Raw genomic sequence first — 24247 nt, 5'->3', positions numbered from 1 at the left:
AAAATCCTTCCTCCTATCACCCTTAGCAAATATAGGCTGCAGTTACAAGTTACGTGACTGCCAGCAGCTAAAGAAACCGCTCTTTTTATCTCTGCTTACCTGCACCTCTGGGTTCTTCAGCCGTTCACACCTAATGGAGCCATCTTCTGTAGGTTTCTTCTGAGAAGTGCTTTGGAAATCAAGGCCTACTGGCTCTTCATTCTCATCATGTGCAGCTTTCGTTTTATCTTGTCTGTTTTTATTTTTGAAATTGTCGTGGTCTTTATTTAAATAATTTTCAATACTAATAAGCTGGGTATTTTGCTCATAAATACTTGGCTTTTTTGAGTCTTTATCTGAACATTTGAGTTCATTCTTGTGCAAAGAGTCAGATGCCTGCATCACAGTTGCTTTTTTTGTACCTTCAAGTATTCTGCATTTATCTATCTGCAAACTGCTAAAAGTGCCCGTGTTGTTACTCTCACTAACAACCATTCTTTCTTTAAGTTTATTTGTGCAAATCTGTTCATCGATGCTGCTAAAATTTGAACACTGCTTAATTCTATTGGTTATCTGGTCTTTCTGCACATAATCAGACTGCATCATTTCCAACTTATCCGGCAATTCGGATTTATTTTCTTTAACACACAGTGATGACGTGCGCGTGTTAGTAAATGAGTGAGAAGTCTTATTTGAAGCCTGATGAAATGCATGTTGGACAGCATCACTAGGCTTTGCTAACACCAATTTTCTTCTTGCTTGAAGTTTCAGAGAAGCCTTCGACTCACCATCAAACCTAGGACTGATAGGAGTATCAGGTGTTTTCAACTTTGATTTACCACTGTCTTCTAGCAAAGAAAAACTAGATTTAGCAAAAGAAACAGAAGATGGTTGCTTGACTTTCTTCAGCAAATTTTCATCCTCGTATGTACTTCGGAAAATTTTTGATGAAACCGGGCCATTCTCGTGTACTTTGAACGGACGACCATTGACATGAGAAGTAGCTGGATCACAATGAATCAAGTGCTGGGCAATCCTTGCTATAACCTCCCGCCGCTCCTGGAGCAGAGAGTCAATGAGAGGGTTACCTTCTCCTGCAGATGGACGGCCACAGTGGTTCGCTGGAGCACGGGGATCGAGCCGTGGGATTTCTGGTATTGCTCTAGTTTTGCCTTCGCCACCATCATCTTGTATTGCATGATCTAAATTGACAGTAGGGACAGATGAGATTTCCTTGCCTTTCCTCAGCAAGTTTTCATCTTCGTAATTACTCCGATAAGCTTTTGGTGTAGCTGTGCTGGTTTCATGTATGTTGAAGGGACGTCCAGCAACAACTGGGGAAGTAGCTGGATCACAGTGAATCAAGTGTTGAGCAATTCTTGCAATGACTTCTTGTCGCTCCTGAAGTAAGGAACCTATCAAAGGATTGGTTTCTCCTGCGGACTGATGAGAGCAATGACCATTCGAAACACGGGAATCAACCAAAGAAAGGGATTTAAAAGTTCGAACAGCTGTTTCGTGAGATTGTGTCTTACTGTCTGCTGCAGCATTGTAGCACTGAACTTTAGACTGTGATGCTGCAAAATCAGATCCAAGACCAGTAGATGGATAAAGCTTTAAATTTCTGATAGATGAAGTGAATTCAGGTGTCTTTCTTACATTAAGTAGGCCTTCGGGTATCACTGTCCATGCTTGTTTCCCACAGACACGCTGCGGACTGGAGGTACTGCACAGCTCTGCTGTACTGGATTCACTGTGCTGATGTAACTTACGCTCTTTCATTTGCTTTTCATAATAGCTAAGGTTGGTGTGAATACTACAGGTCAAAACTGGGTAGTTCGATTGTCTGGGTAGGGACTGGACGCTGACTTTCAAGGCCACATTGTGAGAAACGTTAGGAACAGGAAAGACGTGCTCTGTTGGTGTCTGGGAGAACGTCCACTGCAGGTCCACGTCTGCAGCGCTCACCCTGAAACAGTGCAGAAGTGCATTTATAGACATACCTAAACAAGGAGCCTTTGATACTCTGTTTCGTGAGACAAATTTCAAAAACAAAACACTGAAGCATTGTCACACAGCAACTGCCACACTTCGTAAAGTATAGGAACCTGATACAAACACTACTGAACTGGGCCAACAACGCGGCACCCTCTGAAAGCAAAGTGGACCACAGGTAGGAAGAATGAGTTTAACCTGCAAACAGCAAAGCAAGAGCATTTTTCACTTCTAACATACCTGTACAGAATGTTACGGGGAACAGCACCGTGTGAAACACTCAGCCACGCGCTCAGCTGGGAGAAGAAAACAAAAGAGCGAACAGCCAATAAAAGTGTCTTCTCTTCAATGAATCGATCTCCACTTCTGAAAAGCATTAAAAGAAACACACAGATGTTGGTCAGAATATACACAGAGAACTAAGAGAACCAGGACACGGAAAGCTGTTAACAGAACTAAGCTTTCACAGGATCTGTTGCTCCCTTTCCCCATTTGCCTTCTCTCCTATAACACGTTATCATCTCTTAGGCAAAAGGTCAAATGTCCTGTAGGAAATTACAGCCATAAAAATATAATATGTATATATATAAATACAATATATTACATGTGCACTGTTAGAATATTTTGTATTAAATACAGGAAGAGAAATCTACTTACAGATTTTCATTCTGAAAGTAAAACAGGCGATTCAAGCAAAACAACAAAATTCCTCAACACTTTGAAGATTACAGAGCCTGACTGGCTCCCATCTATGGCAAACATTTACAGAATTTAACAAGTCAAGCAACTATCAACTGATCCCAATATCCAACTTACTGTCGAGGAACTGGTTCCAAAATCCACCTTTCTAACAACAACGCGTCTTGTTTGATTGCAGGATCATTTAAATCATTCCCCTCTGTGTTAGGCCCTTCATCACTATAGCAACAGTCTGGAAGTAACATCACTTCAACCATGATTGGAATATTGTTTTTCCACAGTAGCATAACCTCAGATCTGGTTCGCCTGGCTTGACGACACTAAGAGAGAATAAATGTCAACATATGTAAGCCATAAAAACATTAGCCACATTTAAACCTGCTTTAAAAATCACATTCCAAAGACCTCAAAAAGGGTAAGGGTCGAGTTCTGTAGACTGCACTGCACCAAATCAGCGATAAGATCCCAGCGCTATCAAATGACAAATAAACAAATCATTTATACCAGCAGTTGCAGCAACTTCAGTCAAAAATAAAGAGCTCATAGAAATTTCCCTAACTACCATACTTTGCAACTTCTACTAGTCTCTCCACAGGCCATCCTCAGCAATACCTTAGGAAATACTGTGTCTTGGATCAGACTAATTTTTGCATGAATAAACTGCAAACTCACGCAGCACTTTGTATCTTTCATTTGAGAGATGCTCCAACATCAACCCAAAAGAGATGAGGCGCATTTGATGGTGCTCCTGTTTTTTTTTGAACCACTAACTTTTTAATATCACCTGAAAAAGCAAAAAGTTCTGCAAGTCAGCCTACATCTTCTCTCTCAAAAAAAAGAAAACCACGAATGCTAAGAATAGCACTGCCAATCTGCATAAGAAAGACTCAAATAGGTACTGTATTCAGGTAGCTGTGCAGAACTTCACCTTCAAGGATAAAAGGCTTAACGATCTCATTTTAAGGACAGATCTGATCTATTATTAGTATGACACCAAATTACACGCTTGTTTAAATGCAGAGCTGACAGACAGCAATTGTTACCTGTGCTTAGCTACCAATCTACCAGGGGCTCTCAGCTGATTTTCACATGGTAGCAACACTTCAGACGAAATGGGACCATCGTACCTGAGCCAGCTTGTCGCTGCATTCATGCTTAGTTGTTGGTGGCTGACTGGACTGCGCTGGAGGACAATGGAAGCCCTCTGTTCTGCCCTTTATCGAGTGTTCAGGCGTCCGACCCTCGGTGATCAGCAAGGCCAAGGAGACCAGGAACTCCTCAGCTTCATACTCGAAGTATTCATCTAAAGTATCTGCCATTTCAAAAAGACAAAAATCAATGTCAACTGCTGTATAGCAAGCATTAACTGTAGCCGTCCTGCGGTCTGTTCCAAGGTACGCTTTAAACATGAGCTATGGGAAATGGATGTACCAGACTGCCTGCCTCCCCACCATGCCGAGAGCCATCACAACACCAAAACTCATCTTTCTTCTACCTATAACTTCGCCGCTGCAAGCATACAAAATTAGAAACGCTCTAAAGAAAGCTCCACAGAGTAAAATGGCTGTGTAAGGCTGCACCATCACAAAGAACAACAGTTTGTGTTGCGACCCACAGCTGAATCACAGCCTTTCTACAGGAAAACTCTCTCCTGGGTCCTAATGGAAGGAGTCTGATGGCAGCACGACTTGACATCCTTAACAGCACGTAACAGATAAAAAGAAGACACACTGCATCACATAATACATTAAAAAATCTAATAGAGAAAAAATAGTAAGAGTTAATTATATTAGAGAAAGTGGGACACAATGTTCTTTAAGATTTTTATAGCAAGTTCCTACTGCTGAGAGCCGGGATTATTTAAGAGAGGTCCATTTATAGTTGCCATTAACAGCTTTCACACAGAGACAAGGTTCACGAAGAACATACAGAATATTCATTGTTTCGTACCACACTCAGTCCAAACTTGTGCAAAGAACCAAACCTCAACAAGTCTCCCTAAACAAAGCAGCAGCTGCACGGCTCCTCACGAGCCACGCTGGCACATGCAGCGCCCACGGAGCGCAGCGCAGAGGCCCCAGTTCGGCAGCACGGCAGCAGTTCTTGGTTTTATGCTTCTGGGGGATAAAAGCAGGTGACAGCTACACCGCTCTAGTGTGAGCATCCTGCGTCGTGCCCCAGAACAGAGCTGCCAGGAGGGACTGTTAACTTCAGCGCAGGTTTTGAACACCATGCACAAATGCCTTTCCTCCTGTAGAAAAGAGATTGTTCAAGAGGTTTTGCTGCTTTGTTTTTTTGCCTTTATGCCCCAGTACCTGAGCACTTAGCAAACGTGGTAAGGCAGACCTGAACAATCTACAGAAGGGACACATTACGTGAGAACACCAGTGAAATGCCCGATTACTTGCATATAGAAACTACAAAGTGTGTAACACCAGCTTTTGCATGGATGTATTTGCTGAGCCCAGGCCTGTGCTCCACGGCTCCATGGCCTGCAGACCATGTGAAGGGATCTACACACGGTATGTGGGAGAAGCCGGCTCCATTGCCAGGGATCCACACTCTGTACAGACGAGTCCCAGGCTGGATGTGGCTCTGGGCAGCTTGGTCTGGTGGTTGGCAGCCCTGCCCATGGCCAGGGGATTGAAACTATGATCATTATGCTCCTTTTCAACCCAGGCCATCTTATGATTCTGTGAGTCCACATCTTTACAGACTTCTTTCCTCTTTCTGAAGGGATGCACTTCTGTCTACGGGCAAACAGAATAGAAGGCAGCAGGAACCCCCGCTCGGTGGCAGCTCAGGGCTGGGTGCTGCCTGCACCAGGCACAGCCACCACCTGCCTTCCACCAAAAGCCCGAGGTAAGATGAGTTTCCCAGAGGACCCCACGTGCACCAAGCCTCGAGTCACCTGGCACGAGTTAAAGTGGCCATTCCTCTGATGGAAGGCAGAAAATTACTAAAGAAGGGGGCACAAAAGATTAAAGGAACAGTAAATAACAGAGAGAACAAGTCACTTACAATGATGTGACTCACTGACAAAATGAGGCACCAGCAACTTTTTTTTTCCAGGCATACGCCCAAACAACAGGTAAGTCACAGAGAATAGGGAATGGGACATGGAAAATCTCTGAAAAGCACTGAAATGGTGCCTTGGTGCTAATACAAGCATCGTGCTCAACTCCGTATGTCCAAAGGTCACAGTGGTGTTAAAGTGGTCACAGCAGGCTGGATCACCATGGGAGCAGCTCTCCTGCTTGGCTGTAGGAACTGCCAACACCCAGAAGCACTCAGTGGCAGCCAGCACAAACTAAAGCAGAACGGCCTTGTGCCTAGCAGGTAAAAAAAGGGGGGAAGAAACACTGCTTCCTGAGAGAACATCAGAGAAATCCGTGTAGTTAAGCATGTAAAAGCACTGAGGTTTTAATGAAAAGAAATGAAAGCACTCCATCAAGATCCGGATGCACTTACACAGACAGATCCCAGCTGCTTATGGAACAGAAATGAGCAGAGTGGGATGCAATACCTGAAAATTTACACTAGGAAACTGCAAATGGCAGTCCTTAAAGGATGGCCAACACCAAGCACTAAGCTAGGAGAAGCTACTGAGCTAGGAGAAGCTACTGCTCTCTTAACAGCTTATAAACACAAGGCCAACAGTTAAAAATAACGTCAGCAATGTAACAAACAAGACATCCGATCCTGAATTTTAATTTTTTGAAGCACAAATAGCAATGGTTATTGAGAAATGTGCTTTCCTACAAATGCCATGTGGCATATTGACTTTTTTAGCTCCACGTGATTTCTGTATTATTTGGCAACTTGTAATAGTTTCAGTAGAGGAAAAAAGCCCTGTGAATGCTGAGAAGCATGGTAATTGTTCCTACACAACAGACACAGATGATGCAAGTTGATGTAATTGAGGACAAGGGTGGAAAGGCATTTATAGAAACAGCAAACTCAGTGTTTAGCGAAAAAGAATTCCTGGTTATGTGTGCTGCAGCAGTTTGCTTTTGTCTATAATTCAGCCCTGTTTAAGACACGACACACTGTGCACAGAATCACCTCCAGCCTATAACTTCACTATGAATATAGTATATTTTATTCTGCTTCATTTCTAGCAACAGAACACGCAAATGCATAATATAAGTGATCCAGCAGTGCATGTATTTTCTTGCCCTTAAAGTGGATAAAACTTCAATTGGTTGACACAAGTACATGGGAATTAAAGTAATAAGGCACGACTGCCCTTCACTGCTAATTGAAACTGAAGTGTACTGACCAGCTAGTCACAGGAGACAGCAACAGACTGCTGTAGGAGGGAAAATACATATATATAAATTTTGAATGAAGCTATTATGCTATACATAGAACCAGGCACACAGTGCTGGAGAACTTAGACCTGGAGGCAGTGTTTTGTCTTCCTTTGTCTCTTCCATACACCAAACAAGAACTACTTTCATACATCTTTCAGACAAACAGGAAAGCACATTTAACAAGAAATATCAGGAAGAGTCTTCAGATCCTTGCCCTCCCCTGTCTTTGCACGCATGCACAAGTCACAGGGGCACTGTAGCAAAGGACAAGAACTCAAAAACAAAGGAAAAGCCAGGACAGGCACACATACTGCAATCTCTTGAACTCACGCTCACAAGCAAGCCCTAATCTCACCGAGCTGGGACAGACTCTCCCAACACAGCTGAGCCAGCTCTGCCCAGCGACTTCTTCCCCAGTCAGGTCACAGCCACGCAGACCAACTCCCTTCCCTTTCCTATTGCTGTATTTTCTGCAGTAATTACAGAAAATGCTTTTGTGAAATGTGCAGCAGAGGAGCAGTTACTCTCTCTCCTAGCTGAGACATAAAGCAGACACTGGTATCGTGCACCCAGGCACTCCACCATGCCTGCTGCCAACCCTGCCCTTCTACAGCCGCAGGGACCTCCCCACACTGTGATCTAGGCTACTCTCAGAAGTCCATGAAGCACAGCTAGTAAAAGCTTTAAATATGCTCTAAGATGGCCCAGAGCATCCCTGAAAAATCTGTAGGCATCCAGAATAGATTCTGAAGGCCACCTGTATAATCAGACTCATAGTTCACTTACTGGGAAGCAAGGAAACTGCAGACCCAAGCAGGAATTGCCCCACTGGTGCAGTTCAGGTGCACAGCTGGATGCTGGCCCCACTGCTTGCTCAGCCCCACGTCTTCCCCCGCACCTCTCCAACCCCCCACTGACATCCCTCCACATTACATTTATTTTCCAGTGCATTTGGTACCACTCCAGTGTCAATTTTTGGAAAGATTAAAAATATTGCTCCAGCGTGTGGATTTCTTATTTTGTAATTATTATTACAGGCAGCCTGTAAGGAGACTTCTCAGTCTGAGGCTCCAGGCCACAGATATCAGGTACACTAAGGAAGCAGTGGCCGCTCTGCAAGGGTCGGAACAAGGAGTTCCCATCTCCTCCTAGCAGAGGCTCTGCAAGACACATTCAAATTTCAGCATGGGCTCTATGGCCCTCCCTGCTAACAGCCAACAAATGGGTTTTATTATCTCATTCCTCCAAGAATTGGGTTAAAGGTAGCTCTGCGTTTTAAGAGTAAGGCAGGGATTCAAAAGACTACTGTAAAGGAAATGAAACACAATGTAAACATTTGACTAATAGCTTCTCTTCTGGAATTAGACCTATGGATGCTTCAGTTAACTAATCCCATGTTGTGCTCTACTTCAAAGAAAGCTGCACTTGAACCTCCAAAATCCATCATTTTCTGGATGTTGTGTCTACACGCTTCAAGCCCGTAATTACGTCTGAAGTCACAGAGCTCACAGGCCTTGCAATATTAAGGGTTTAAGTATAATTTAAGCTATCAAGAGTCAAAACCATAAGCCAGCCTATGCCTTTCATGAAACAAGCCATTAGCTAAGTTTACTTAAATTCTAGAAAATGCAATGAACTGGTGACTCACCTTATCTGAGGAATGCTCTATAGACTCCCCCCCAGCACTGACTCCTGCGGTAGACTGACTCCTGGAACAGAAGTGCAGTACCTCATGGCATTTCTACTGCCTCTTTACATTTCCCAGAGCATCGAGCTGAACCATGACCTGCTCACTGCAACACCTCAGATGCAGGCAAGAAATGGCAGCACAGAACACTAAATTGGGACTGATGCTCAATGAAGTAGACTAGAAGCTATGCAAGTGCTGGATCTACTTAGTTCTGTATAGAAGAACAGCAAACAAATGCCTTGGTGATCTTACAACCATTTACACTCAAGAAAGAAAAAAAAAGAAGGAACAACAAAACATCACCTTCTAACAGGTAATTTTAAAAAATGAGACATGACTCCATGGCAGCCAATGAAGCTACTACAGAGCCATACAAATGGATGAGCACCACCAGACCCCATCACTGCACTGCCCACCTGCTGCAGCTCTGCTGGGCACACCTCTGCCTTGGAACTCACCCAGAGCCAGCTGTGCAGCACGTGAAGTCGCTGAAAAGACACCAGGCTTAGAATCAGGCTGGACAAAAAAAGTACAGTTCACATGAACTGTTTTTGCTGAAATCTATTCAGGGTCAAACCGTTCAGTGAGTACAGAACAAAAGCAGTTTAATTCATTTCAAGCTGAAACGCTCGGCAGCAGTCTCAGAAACCACTCCCTTTGAGTGCAAAACACAGACTGTGAACTGCTCTGGGTGTTCCCATCCCGCTTCCTGTGCCTTGGCTGACATCCTACTCTGCCATCACCACACTGCTCACTGAGTCACTGCTCTTCCCAACTGTAGCCTTCTATTTTTACCTAGCAACATCAGGTTAGCCTGCTACTTTTGACTTGTTGGCATTCCACCAAACCAAACTGCAGATCCAACGTCAGTACTTTGGTCAGGGAAACTGATTTTATTTTCACTAAACTGGGAAAAGAAGGGGAACACTTAAGAACAAACAATGTGAGCCAAATTGTTTCTCACTCCACAAGGAAATGACAAATGGAGAAGCAGAGCAGTCGTTACGATTTCATGGTCTGTATTTATGTAATGGAAGACTATACCTGAAAACAGGCAGCGAGTTTCAAACTCAGTTCCAACCCTCCATTCACTGAGCTGCAAGAAAAGCTGTCTATTCCACAATACAGCTGCTGCACTGTATCCTAACCCAGGTAAACGAGTGCTGGAATGTTACTGTGAAGCTGTAAAAGCCTCAATGCTGACATTTGAAAAGACATTTAGCATTTCACATGTAAGCAGGTTGGAGCAACACACACTTTTTGCTGATCCCACAGCTAGCACTCGACGGAAGGAGTTACAAAAGATGCTGCTTGTACTAACACGCTATAACCAGGCAGGCACTGAAAGCAAAAAGGACTTTTGCCTGAGTAATGCACTTAATTAAAAACACATCAATTTGTGTTTTCCTTTACATTAGGATTTCCTAGATTGCCACTTGGTTAAATGTGATATGCACGAAAAAATCTGCACAAAACCTTACAACATAATGAAACAAATATGCACACCAGTCTACATTATTGTATCAGAATGAACAAATTTTGCTTGATTATAGTGAAAATAAGTTGCTAAAATTGTTCTGTGAACCTAGCTGGTTCACAGGAGCAGGGTGCACAGCCGAGCCCCAGGTGAGCATCCAGCTCCACCAGCAGCGTGCACCTGCAGCCCCCAGGTGGGCTGGGAACCAGCAAAGCTGGGAATGAAGCAGCACATCACCCCAGGACAGAAAACAGAGCCTCCTTAAGCTTATGGAAGATGCAAAAGCTTATTCCTTATTCTCTAGGTTTATTCCAGAAAACAAGTGAGCATCCTTATATTCGAGTACAGATTTTCCTGTATGAGACTTCTAAATCTCCATTCAACCATCTTTTCAGGCCTCCTTCAATAACTGATTCTGAAGGAGCCCTCTTAGAAGGACAAAGTCTCATCCCTCAGCAGGGGCTGTGCAGAGATGAGGAAGGCAGAGAGGAGCTTCATTGCTCTAACTTGCTAATTTGAGAACCGACTTGGCTGCAGCCACACGTAGACTGAAGGCTTCCATCCACTTGCTTGACCTGCAGCTAGCTGTGAATACCACACTGCTGCAGCCCCACAACTGCTGCTTTCTTTTCAATGGAAGCCTAACAATTCACAATGAAAAATTACACGTGTTTGGCTGCACTCACCTCTTCATGCAGGCGTAACACCATATAGCAGTTGCAGCAGTTCAGTACTGGGAGGTCTGACTCCAGTTGGACGCCACCGCATCCCTCCATTAAACAGGTCGGCAGCAGCTCTGCATTAAGATCTGGCTGTGACTGAATTTTTATAATATATAAATAAAAATGGATGCCAGAAATTTTATGTGAGACCTTAAACACAATACAGTTCAGCACCGCAGACATAAGTTTCCTCTTTAATTTGTTTAACAATCGAGCTTGACAATGATTCAACTATTTGCAGACTTCTGCAATATTTTATACAGAATTGGTCTGAAGATGTAAAGCAACAATTTGTGATAATAAATCAGTCTCAGATGTGCCTTAAAAAAAAAAAAAAAAAACAACTGTGGAGTGTTGCTTAAAACCCTACAGTAGGTATTTTAGTGCTTATAAGAGCTGCCAGAGCAGCCCTCTACTTAAACCACACGTTTGTATCCCATGCTGCCTGAGTTCCTCTGCAGTTCATTGTTCTGTCCCTTTACATCTTTACAATATATGCCAGTGTAGTTGGGAACAGCATGCACAGCAATATAGACGTGCCAAAAAAAGCCTCTTTTGTTTTAAGTCAAGGTTTCCCACAAACACTAAATATTAGTGTCTTTGAGGTATTTCAGACTTTATCTCATCACCTTAGATAATTACAGTACTTAGAAACTTTGACAACGTAATTTCAAGTGTTCTTGTGCTTGTTTCACTGCTAACACGGATAAAATAGCATTTCTTTTTTGAGGAGGAATGTAAAGAGCCTTCAGTTCTCAAAGACCGAGCAAGTGATTCTGAAGAGTCATTAAGGAACTGAACAGACCTGGAGTGGGAGCACGCAGAAGTCCTCAGTGAATGCCAGCTGCACAGTGTGCGAGCACAGGTCCCACTTTGTTTCATAAACACCTGGTATTGCAACACAGACAAAAGCACCACAGACACAAGCTGGTGTTTTGTTCCCTAAGGTTACTGCAAGGAAAAGAACCGTTACAACACGTGACATGTGCTTCAGATCATAGCCAGGACTCTCGAAAATAAACCAGAGCAAATTTGGAAAATGCAACGTGAAATCCAAACACCCAACGCTGACTCACTTTGGGTGGAATCAACAGGGATGCCACAGCTGCAAGAGCCAGGGGAATCCCTCTGAACAGTGAGCCACACGTGATGGGAAACCAGCACCCAACACTCGGCCCACAAAGCAAAGATATGGGAACAGTTTCCCAAGAGTACTGAGGGACCTCTTGCACGATGAACTTCTTTCAAAGTTACCTATCAGTACATGTTTTTAATAAATACAGCAACTTCTCAGCTTTACTGAGGCATGCATCAAAAAGCAAACCAATGAGCCAGGAAAGGATGTGGGATGGGGAGGATGAGAGAAATGAGTTATTCTGGGGAGAAAAAAAAAAACACAGCACTGATGACCTGGTCCAATTTTCTGGCTAAAGCAGTCAGCTCTATTAAAATGCTATTACAAGCTGAGTCCTCCCATGTGCATGATTAGTATGTCAGCTCTTCAGGGGCACGAGTTCTGATCCTCACCCAAACGGGTCGCTGCTACAGCTCTGGTGTTACCACCAGCACAAGAGATGCTCCCAGCACAGTCAGGCTTTCCATACATACATTCCTTGGAAAGTATCCTTTTAGGAAGAGAACACACATGAGCGCTGCTATCTCACCAACTGTTTGCCTTACAAACACGCACGCCTGCTGACCCTCTGCCCCCTGTTCAGGCAGCACACTGTGGCCTGAGGGCTGGTTCCCAGGAGCACCACCCAGATCCCACAGGGCAGAACAGCCTTCTGACAGTCCCAGACACTCATCTGAAAGCTAAAATTAACACCGCTAGAGCAAGAATAGCAGCGCTGCACTCATAGCACATCCGTCCAAAACAGCCGTCCCTCCACGAGGGCAGAGGCAAGGCAGGGGCCGGCCGGCCCCGTGGGCTCTGACCTCACATCACCCATAGCCCAGCCCTGCTCCCCGCCGCACGTGGGTCTGTAACGCCCCGCACCGCCTATTCTTAGAACATACTTTCCAGAGAATCTCAGGCACAGGGCTCAGCCTTCCCCACCCCTTCCAGAGCCGCCCCAGCACAGCAGCACCCAGCGCCTCGGGTCGCAGCACTGTTGTGCCAGCGGAGATCCGGCCCTGCTCTGCACATCCAAAGCCAGGTGACCTGCAAGCCAAGGCACAGAGCAATTAATCACAAGGAAAGGAAAACAGCGTGCTAAAAATAGCAAAGCAAGCAGTGTATGGAGAATAAATGTTTTTATCCAGTTGAGGCCCAAGATCTTCCACCAGCTCTTCTGTATTTTGTGCAAAACAATTCACAGAAGCAAAGAGTGATGAAGAAATAAAAGCAAACCTAGATTCTCCTCGATGACTTACAAATTATATTTAATCAACAGTACACAATGGGGAAAAAGTGTTGAGTTTGAAACCAGCAGAAAATACACTAACACATGAATTAAGTATTCAATTAAACTTCAAACAGAAGATGCCAAAATTACTTTCTTTACTTTTAGGGGAAATTGCCCCAAGTTGTCTTCAGTTCAGAAATGCTGCAGAGTCACTGTCAACTGCACATAAGCAACATGAAGGCTCTGCCCACCCATCGCTTCATCAGACACAAATGCCTGCAGATGCTCCAGCTGAGCGTCAGACCAAAGAAGTCCCATAAGCAACACCAACCCCAAGAATGCAACAGCCACTTCTCTTTCACCAGGAGATCACATGGAGATTTTCTGATACAAATCTATAAAGAAAATATGTTTCATTATTTTCAAGCAACCACAACACACAGCTTTGTTGTTCGGAGAGGATGCTTTTTAAAAAAGAGAAAGAATGAAGTGCTTCACACGGGTGGATTTCACAACCAACCATCACCCTTTCCCTGATGTGCAGAAAGGGCTCTCCCTGGATCTTGCCACACCAGCCTGCATCTCCAGTGCATGGATTTGACAGCAGTGCACGAACCCTGGAGCTCCTCAGACAGGAGCTCTGTGCAGTATGAGAGGACAAAGCTGGAAGCCCAGGCTCTGGCTGGGCACAGCCTGTGGGAGCAGCCCCAGTGCCAGCACAGCTCCTGCTCCAGGCAGCACCAGCAGGGCCCACCCTCCCCATGGGACCCACCACTGGAAACAAGTGTGCAGAGGACAGAAAAGATTACGCCTCACCAGCAGCCAACGTGAAGAGGAAGGTACGCCTGGCTGGTGCCTCACAGGAAACCCTGTTTTCCTGTTGTCTTTTTTGATTCTCAATACACCTTGTTGTGTTTTTCTGATGACATCTTTCTATGTAATGAGCAAGTCACTTAAAAGATAGAAAAAAATATCAAGATTTTCCATGGACTTGCCAACATTCCTGTTGTCTCCCACTCACTGAAGCTCTAAACTTTTGGTGCCAATTAGCCTGGCATTAGCTTCAAGTCCATCAAGTACCTGTGCTTCCCTCCCTCCCATGTTTACCCACAGATGGGAAGTACAAACTGCAAAACAATGCTGAGATCAGTTTATCTGCCTCATCAGTATCATCCTTTGTTTCCTTACAGACCTCTCTTGGAAGCACTGATTTCCTTGCTGGATACTTGCATAACGTCCAAGGTGAGGACAGTCTTTTTTTCTACATTTGTACAATGCACAGCAAAACACAGCCCTGGTACCCGAATGGGACTCTTAATTTGTATCACAGACAACAAGTGCTAATCACCAGATCAGAATTCCAGAAGTTTGCTTCCTTTCTCTCTAGAAGTAATAGTGTGGCTGAAGAATGATTTGATCCATCAAGGTAAGCAACCAGGTTCAGTATGCTTGTATGTAAAGGACTTTCTTCACTCTATAAAGAAGCCTCTGGCACAATGTAAGACCTGCAGTCATAAATGTATCTCAGGAACAGCAGCAGCTGAAGAAACTGTTCTCGAGAACACTGATAAAGCAGGCTTACAATAGATTGTTTATGCTTTGTGAGAAATGACTCACATTCAGGAGTATTCCCAGACCCTGGCCATGGCCTTCCCAGGGGAACAGGCTAAAACCTGCTTCAGAAGCACTTTTCTGCAGTGGTCTCAGTGCCATGTAGTTTAGCCTTCACAAATGCCTTTTCAGGGGTCCTGACCTGATGAGAGATCATCAACTTTCTATTTCAAATTTAACCACAGCACGTACAGCAACTGCACAGCAGCTTTGCTATCACACATAGGGAAGTTAACGCTTGGGGTCCTTCCAACATGCTGCTCCCAGCAGTCAGGCACAGGTACATTTGCAAGAAGAGCATGAACAGAGGAAAGCTGTAGCAATGTTTCTCCAGAACGCTCTTCTAGTCTCCCACAGTTTTGCCCCACAAAAGGAGCAGAGAAGGCCCTACCTTGTGCAGTGGCCAGCAGAGATTCCAGCTCCTCTATGGCCACAGACAAAAAGCCACATCCATCCCATGAGCTACAGCCCTACTTTGCTTCTCTGTACCACACCAAAAACCTCTTCCTCCACACTTCATCCTTTTCAGCACTCTCCCTGTAGCAATAGGTAATTTTCATGTTACGTTACATGAAAAGGATTCAGGTGGATCAGTTCAGATGATTAACTTTCACATTTAAACGTATGCTTTAACTGACAGGCTTCTTAACATGCACAGTACTTCAGATGTTTTTCAAAAAGATCTTACGGGAACAAAAATACACCAAGATCTCTAGGAATTCACATCCACGTTCTCCTAGTTTATGTTTTCTCCTCCAGCTGCTCCGCTCTGCCTTTTAAATTTATTTTAAAGCCGTAAAATCAACAAGTCCTCTTCGGTTCCAAAAACTTTGCTGAAACTGGAAAAATGTATTAGTTGCCATGGGAACAGCAAGGAGTCACTGGGTCAGGATGCAGAGAACTTCTCTTGCTCTGCCTGATCATTTCCATCAGAAGTTCAGCCATCTGTTATTAACTATTTAACAACAGTTTTGCTTGTTATCGCTGCTGCCTGCCATTTAAGTTTGCAGAACCCATCGCCCCACCTTCAGCCTTTTTGTAAACTCCTAATGAATGTGAAAATTCAACTAAGAGCTCAGTTTTCTTCCAGGTAGAACGAGCACCACTGCCAGACTTAGCCTGCTGGTCAATATTCTCCTTTCTCACCAAGGAAAAGGCATATGCTTATGCAGACACTGGAAGTAGCAGCTTTCTTCTCAAAAAACTTCAATTTGGAAAGATGGTACATGGCTGAACTGCAAGACATGCTGTATCCCTCCCATTTAAGCACACCCCACTTATCCTCTTGACTTCCACACCATCTCCTAATCTTCAGTGTCTCATCTTCCCAGAAGAAACCAGGTTTTTAACTTTCCTCCAGAATATGAACAGTGTAGACTCAACGATGTGTTACTAGCAGGGAAATATTGCCTTGTATCCCCAAAGAGGATCTGAAATACATTCATCTACTATTTCTACATACTAAGAAAACAAAAACTTGGTTGTCATACTTGCAAGCTCATCATTTGGAACTTGAAATCTTTTACCTTGACCTCAGTATCTTCATTCAAATCCGTTACCTAAAGCAAAGCACTGACTGAGTGCTGGGACAGCTGGTCAGGCTGGCTGCTCTTTGCTCATCCTGCTCTCACAAGCAAGTGGGAAGCCACACACTGCCAAAAAGGAACAACATGACTGTTTTTCATCTACTGCTACCAAAACTACTCAACAGAAAAAAATAAAATCAGTTAGGATTAGGAACATCTAACAGGCCATTGGCAAGAAGCCCTTGTTTGTCACTTAACAAGGAAGTGCTGCATTATATATACGCTGAAACATTCTGCTTACAGGTACAGCCAGTAAAGGTCAGACCCCTAAAATTACAGTGATGGAAAAAAAAAAAAGAAAGGTGTTTATGTGGGAATATGGAAAGAGCATTGCAGAGCATCACAAGACCAAATCACACATCTGAATAACAACACAATATTTTCCATCTAGTCTTTCACTTGGATGACACACACACCACCAGCGTGCTATATGCACAGTTTCACCATAGCAAGAACTGCAGCAGAGAGCCATGGTTAAGATGCCTTTTCTGACTCCAATGAGATGAGGGATTTTGCAGATAACACTGCACATGTGTAGGACAGATTCAGTATAATGCAAAGGCTCAGAAACTCATGTGATACTGTGTCAAAACAAGAAAACAGACCTTTCCTTACTTCTGGTTCCAAAGAGGAAGATGCAGTCAAACAGTCCAGTGTGCATAAAAAGGTTTTTTCTTTTGCCATGTTCAGGAAATGTATCCATCAGAGATACTCAGCTTCACATGGGAGGGCTCCATGAATTACACCCAGGGCAGCTCTCTGACTATCCAACCCCGCCAGCTCCACAGATTTGGTTCAAGTCCAGGAAGCTATCCAAACACGGATGGCACATCTAAGCCCAAGATAAATACAGGCACACTGAGGAAGAATTGTTAGGCACAGTTCTGTCTACATGTGAGGCACTTACTAATGCTGCTGAGCTGCTTTGTTTTTTTTTTTTTCTTCCCCAGAATACCTGAAAAACAAGAAAGTGAGAAACAAACCAAACAGTGCAAATGCACTGCTAATAACAAGGCTTTAAAAGAATGTTTACAAGGAAAAAAGATAGAAACATTCAAGAATTCAAGAATTTTATTTGAATGGACAACACACAAAACATGAGGCATGTAGAATGCGGGTTGAGCAGGAGCTGGTACCCTCAGAACTTTATAAGAACCATCGAGTCAGAGAGAAGTTGCTCTCACTAACCTAAAGCTTGAGCAGCACTCCTGCTAGAACAGAACTAGCTGTAGGGGTACTTAACAAAAACAGCAACCAAAAACCACACACAATTAAAAAAAAAAAAAAAAGAGGGCTTGTTAGAAAATGTGCTCAGGTGAAGAATGTAGATTGTGAATCCAATTATTTTGTCTGAAATACAGAAAGACAAAACAAGAAACCCACAGGAAACCATTTTCACAACATGTAAAATCTGACCTGTAGAACTGCCGTTCCTTTCTGCATTCATCTTCTCTTTACGCTTTTCTACTCCATCTCACAGATCTCTTTGATGTTACAGTCTGCTCGCTGCCATCTCAGCGGTGGGTAATGTATCCCAAGGAGCTCTGTCAGAACACGCCTGACCACCCCAAATCCTCCCCCTAGCTAGCAGGGCTGCCTTCAGCCTCAGGAGTGTCTTTAGTACTTGCAGTCCAGGTTACTCAGAGCACAGGACGGAGGGAAAGAAGCAAGGCCAGCAGGCCAAAGGCAAGCACTGCTTCTTCATCAGAAAGACAAGGAACTTGGAAAGGACAGAGACCAAACTGACGATGAAGTAGCACGAAGCTCTTCAGGTAACTTTTCCAACGCTATTAACCTTCACCTACAAGGCCTGCCCTTAAGTGGTTAAACAGTAACCTGCAAAAGTAAAAAAGTTACAAAGAGACAATATACACTTCTCATTTGAAAAATGTCTGGGAGAGCAGCCAAGCCCATAAATTGTTTTTAAGCTTTATTTAGGGGGATAACCAGGAACGTTACAGCTGTGCAGGAGACTGCTCAGTTTAAAATGGACACCAGAGTCTGCAACTGAATCCTGAGTGCATAAAAGAGAAGGTTTTGGTGGTTTTAGAACTGGTTACACAGCACGGCTCAGCTACCAACACAACTAAGTCATGCTATGGAGCTTCAATGGTCTTCCGGTACCCAAAAAATTAAAATGCCACAAAGCACCAAAACATAAAGGCTTAACAGAACGTTGTAAGTATGCCTCCCCCAAAAACATGACCATTTTCTACAAGGGTGCAAAACAGCACACATTAAATCAACGCATTTGAAATGCAAAATAGTGCAACAGTAGTGAAATTCCCCTTGTCCTCTTCCAAAACTCTTCACTAGTACTTAGGGGCGATGTCTGGGTGAGCCAAAAACACATTCCCACACACGCCACCTGAGCCCCTGTCCCATGCCAGGAGAGGAACACCTGAGCTCAGGGGCTGCCGGACAGCCCTTGCTCCTGGGTGGGAATGCAGGCACCCACCGAGCCCCAGCAGCACCAGCATCCCGAGAGGCATTTGAAATAAAAAGGGATGGCTCACTCTCGATTTAGCGTTGGATTCAGTATGCTATTTAATTACCTTCCTCCACAGCCCAGATTCGAGCAGACACTAAGCTGCTAACTGAAAATATACGTTCGTAGTTGCCCCCAACGCTGACACATCTGCATCAGCTTCGTTCGCCCCCAGACAACCTAGCAGTGGCAGAGGACCGATAATGCTTTCGTGCATTGTTTCCAGCAGAAAAGAAAACACTGCAAGTTTCCTCCTGCTGGAGGAGAGAAAAAAGGACATGACCTCCGTGGCAGGGCAGAGCAGGGCAGGAACCCAGCCGGGCCGCGGGGCTCCGGGCAGGGGTGGCTCGGTCCCCCCAGCAAGGAAGCGGCAGCCGCAGTCGGCAACCCGCCGGCAGGCCCGGCACCAGCCGCCCGGCTTCACCGCTCCAAACGCACCCCTCGCGCTGCGGGCGGCGTAGCACTGCTGCCGCGGCACCGACGGCGATCCCTTCCGACCGAAGCCCTCGGCAGGCTCCCGCACAAAGCCGCGCGGGGTTAACTTTTCGCGGGCGGTCCCGCAGCCGGAGCGGGCGCGCGCGGAGCCACCCCCGGCACGGCGCCCGCCCGCCCCGCTCGCACGGCCCCGGCCCCGCAGCCCGCCCGCTGCCGAGCCCCGGCGCTCCGTACACACCTGGGCCGCGCGGCGCTCTGTCCATACCGGCCGCCAGCCGCCGCGGGGGCGCGCAGCGGGGCGCGCGGCCGCCGGGCAGAGTAGGGGCGCGCATAGCAACAGCGGCGGGCGCGGATTGGCTCCGGCCGCGCCGGCCCCCTGGCAGCGGGCGGCTCCTCCGCCTCTCGGCCGCGAGGGGGGGGGGGGGGAAGGGAGGCTGAAGGCACAAAGCGCGGACGCGGCGCCGGGAGCGCGCCCGGCTGCGAGGTCGCCTCCGGGGCTGCTCCGCGGGGCAGGGCGAGGCGGCGGGACCAGGGGCAGGCCGAGCCGCGATGCCGGCTCCCAGTCCTTTACGTGGGCCCGCTGCCCAGAGCCAGCTCCGTGTAGAAGTCGTCGCATGATAAGCCCCATTCCCCAAATGCGTGCCGGTCATGTACTGGTTCGATCTTACACTTTTCCACACACTGCTTGAGAGGCACACGAGATGCATACGGTAACAGGACAGCGACTGCATGGCCAAACGCAAACACACTGCAATAAACAGAGAGACATGCAGGACTTCATCCTGAGCTGCACATGACACCATCGGAAAGGGCCTGCGCTTAGCACACCAATAATACCCTTGCCGTTCTAATACTGTGCAAAACAGCCAGCAATAAGCCAGATAAAGGGCCTGTGTGTTAACCCTGCCACTGCCACAAACAGGGCAACAGTCACTAAGATGGAAAAGATCTCAGCAAGAACGTGGAGTCTCCTTCTCTGGAGATATTCAAGTCTCGCCTGGACACCTACTTGTGCGACCTGGTTTAGGGAACCTGCTTTGGCAGGGGGGTTGGTTTCGATCTCTAGAGGTCCCTTCCAACCACTACAATTCTGTGATTCTGTGAATAGGCAGCCCCTGCATTTCACACAGCTGGAAACCCCAGCCAAGCGTAGTTCAGTTACGCATCACATCTGCAACGTATCAGTTCAAGGCACTCAGCATAGATATAATTGTACTAGCCCTCATGACAGAGCACCTGGCCCACAGAGGATGCCCATTAACAGCTGGATCAGAGCTCAGCTGGGGCTCCAGCCCTCCCCATCCCATCCAAGGACACAAATGCATGGCTCCTGTGGCTCTGAGCGTAAGGGACTTCAGGGCACTTTGTGTTTACACAGGTCTGGCAGTCACAGAGACAAAGCTAAAACAAAAGCATGCTCTTATCAGCGCGTCTTTTGTTTAAAACAATCCTCTTGTATTAAATTATTCATCTGCAGAATGTCAAAATCTTCTCACCCTAGAGCCCAAATGGACGCAGCCTGCAGAAGCCCCAAGGCATCACAGCACTGCCCTGTGCTGCAGAGCTCAACCTCCTGAGTTTTCATTCAGCCACAGAATTCCAAAAGCGCTGATGCTGGCCCCCTTTCCATAGCCACACGCAGCCCCTGGATGAGCTCCTCCTGCTTCTGCCCCTTCTGACACCAATTCCCAGCCACCATCACTCCAGCAATTTGGCCTACAGCTCCTCTCCTCGAGGGAGAAATGCACTGCAGAAATGCAGTGAAATGCACTGGCATACTGCTGCTGTTGGGGGAATGGCATTAAGCATTCATGCAGACAGCCCCATTTCCCTTCCTTCTCCCCCAGGGACTCCATTCCTCAGAACAAAGGTCAGCTCGTGACCACACTTGGTGCAACGCATGGTGAGAGCTCAGTAACACACACCACCCAGTCTTAATTTAGGGTGTATCTTTTTTTCTGATGCTTAAAGTTAAATTTAACAGGTAAGAAAGACTACACCCAGTCTATAAACCACCTGGAAAAGCTGATAGCAGATACTAACAGTTTCACTACTCTGATTTAAGAAGGAAAAAAATATCAACACATATTGTAAAGCTGCTCAAAATTTCATATGAGGAGCTTAGCTGAGGATGAGCAGAGCCAGCTTATAAAAATCATCCTACAACATTCACAGACCTGAAAGCCACAATACATTGTCTGAATGAGGACAGGATGAAAGAGCATACTGCATCAAGCATCACCACTTAACCTTTTCTAATTGATCCACCATCTTTTCTCACAGAAACTCTTCACAATCAGTAAAACTACCCATTGGAAATGATAAAAGGTAGAAGGAAAATGGCCAATTTTAATGAACTTCATCACTCAATATAAGGCATGTGTGTATTCCAGCAGTTCTTCTCAGAATGCCTTCAACCTTTTCCCCTTCACAGGGGACTTACAGCCCCATTTACTTGTGTAAATGGATTTAAACATCCCACACTCTCGCAAATCTGATCTCTAGTTTAAAACTTTGCTGGCATTATTTGTCCTGTTTCAGCTTCCTCAACTGGCTACTTGGTTATATTCATTCACTTTTTGACATCACACACGTTACTAAGAAGGGCCTTCCACACCTTCCTTCATTAAACTGCTGAAGGCATTTCTGCCCTAACAGCTGGCAGTGAGTACTCCAGTTCTCCAGATACTTTCTGGTTCTCACAGCCTCTCGCAGAAAGCAGAATGCCTTCATCCATTTGAATAAAACATGATTCAAAAGGGAGAAGCTGAATTTCCCCCTCAAAATAAAGCAAAACAAAGCCACGCTTCATTAAAAGGCATCTTGAAGTGGGAAAGTCTGCATAGGAAATTTGCTTAAAGAATCTTAAAAAAAAAAAAAAAAAAAAAAGGGAAAAAAGAGCTTGACTTTTGAGCAGTATGAGAGCTGTTGCTAATCTCTTTGCATTTTCAGTTCATATTGATCTTTTCTCCCTATTCAGCTTCTACCAGTAGGAAACTCCCCTTCCTTTACTCCATATCATCAGAATATTTACTGAAGTTGTTCTCTTCCTGAACCATCTGTTCTCTTCCCCTTGCCCCCAATTCAAGCTACTTGATAAGAATTAAAAGCCTAACTAAAAGCTGTGATAAAAATGGGCAAGTAAATAGGATGGCTTCCTGAAGCTGTCTTATAAATGCTCACTGCTAACATGTAGTCAAAATGCACTGATAGCTGAGACTTTATACAAGTCCTAGGGGAGATTCAACCCAACGTGCCCGTGTTAACGTGACGTTATGTCAGTGACCACTTGCCACAAATGTTTACCTAAATGTTACCCTTAACCACCTGTGCTCCTCCAAATCCGTAGCTAAAGCTTTCCACCAAACTTGTTAGCCTGCTTAGAAGTAGGAGCTTGAACCAGGGTTTCAGTGAGGTTGCTGGGCCAGTGCCATGGCAAGCAGCCAAGAAGCACAATACCTGCTTGGGGAGAAAGAAGGGCTCTCACTGCTCAGCAACAAGAGCACGCTGGCCATGGCAGCTCTTCCTGCACCTCTTCTTCCCCAACCCCAGCAGTCACCAAACTGGCACACCGTCCCACCACCTCCCACAGCAGCACTGACACACCGTGAGCACAAGCTAATACCATCTCCAGCCCTTCACCTCTCTGCCCTTCCTTCCCCACTACAGCTACTGACAAGATGACACTCGCACAACAGCCTGAGAAGGGAGTTTCATTTGTTGCAGCATCGGGAACTATGAAATGTGCCCTAGAAATCCTGAAGGCTTATCAGCGGGCAAAAGCAAACCCTGTGTGCACAGCACCTGTATGTAATGCGTTACACCAGCATAAGCAGTCAGCTACATCTCACTTCAGAAGTTCACACGCTAAAATGGGCCTACTTACCCATTGCTGGTTCCACCAACCGTAATGGAAAAATCCCCAACTCCACAGGGTGCAGAACATGAAACAGATGACGTGTCACATGCGCAAGCAGAGAGGCCTTATTTCAGATAAGTTCTCTTTATCCCAAAAGGATGTTGTTTTTTTACCATACCTCAGAAGAAAACCTGGCTGCGCACTTGTAGCTATATCCATCCCAGCCCGCAAGTGACAAGCAAAAAAAAAAAGGACTTTATAACTAGCATGAAGTCTTCCAAAGTCCAACTGCATCTGCACCCAGGCTTACAGACAAGCTTTATTGCCTACTCACACATGAAGTTTCCGCATGCAGTGGTTCAAAGGCAACCATGCAGTTGTACATGCATATCTAAGACATCTTAGGCTTAATAAAATATTCTGCCTAAATATTAAATATAAATGACCTGTAAAGACTTAATTTACCATCAGCTTGAAAGATAACAGGAGACACCCTTGACATCTAAAGCAAATTCTTTGTAAGTATCATATCAGGACTGAGAAAATATTTATTAAAGCTGTAACTGCAGATAAACCAGAAGACCTAATTGACTAAAAGAGTTCCTAGTAACTGACCAGTATCAGAAACTTGTTGCTGCGTGCAAGGCTGTGCCTATTTTATCACCATTTAACAGTTGCTATTGGCAGACATTTGTCAAAATAACAAAGGAACTTTTTGTAAATAGTGAAGTACAGCAAGTTACTTTAATAAATGTCATATAGCTGGCTTGTTCCTTTTGGTTGCATTTTCACAGATTTCTAATTTGATTAAGCAGTATTTCATTTGGCCACAAACCCACAACTCTCACAAAAATTATAAATATCAGCTTACTTTTAAAAACATTTAGAAGCTTGTAGACCTCAGGTCCAATAATGGTTTCAACACCACCCTTAACAATGGAAATCACATCTGATGTGCTTCAGCCCCAGCAGCTCACCTGGAAGGCCAGAACCTCTGCTTTAGTGAAGAATACAGCCAGAAGGGTCAGACGCACAGCCCAAG

The 24247-nt window shown here is 45.2% G+C and overlaps 1 protein-coding gene across 4 annotated transcripts in view; it reads right to left on the bottom strand.

Annotated features, from left to right (window-relative positions):
- FAM214A (family with sequence similarity 214 member A) overlaps nucleotides 1-24247 on the bottom strand; it is a 43372-nt gene that overhangs the window by 14186 nt on the left and 4939 nt on the right. The window contains exons 1-5 of one of the 4 annotated variants that reach the window (XM_042875746.1): nucleotides 19585-19635; nucleotides 3801-3985; nucleotides 2791-2993; nucleotides 2215-2340; nucleotides 100-1948 (exon numbers count right to left, since the gene is read on the bottom strand). In XM_042875746.1, the coding sequence (XP_042731680.1) occupies nucleotides 100-1948; nucleotides 2215-2340; nucleotides 2791-2993; nucleotides 3801-3985; nucleotides 19585-19609 (2388 nt within the window). In that variant the 5' untranslated portion in view covers nucleotides 19610-19635. Of the gene's footprint in view, nucleotides 1-99; nucleotides 1949-2214; nucleotides 2341-2790; nucleotides 2994-3800; nucleotides 3986-17028; nucleotides 17256-17839; nucleotides 19195-19584; nucleotides 19636-24247 lie in introns of those variants that run through there. The other 3 variants (XM_042875744.1, XM_042875743.1, XM_042875747.1) reach the window with 3 other exon arrangements.

The sequence above is a fragment of the Lagopus leucura genome, unplaced genomic scaffold (genome assembly GCF_019238085.1).
Source record: "Lagopus leucura isolate 7727_CA_CO unplaced genomic scaffold, USGS_WTPT01 Super-Scaffold_100015, whole genome shotgun sequence".
Taxonomy (NCBI): Eukaryota; Metazoa; Chordata; class Aves; order Galliformes; family Phasianidae; genus Lagopus; species Lagopus leucura.
This window is presented reverse-complemented; position numbering and strand designations above follow the sequence as displayed.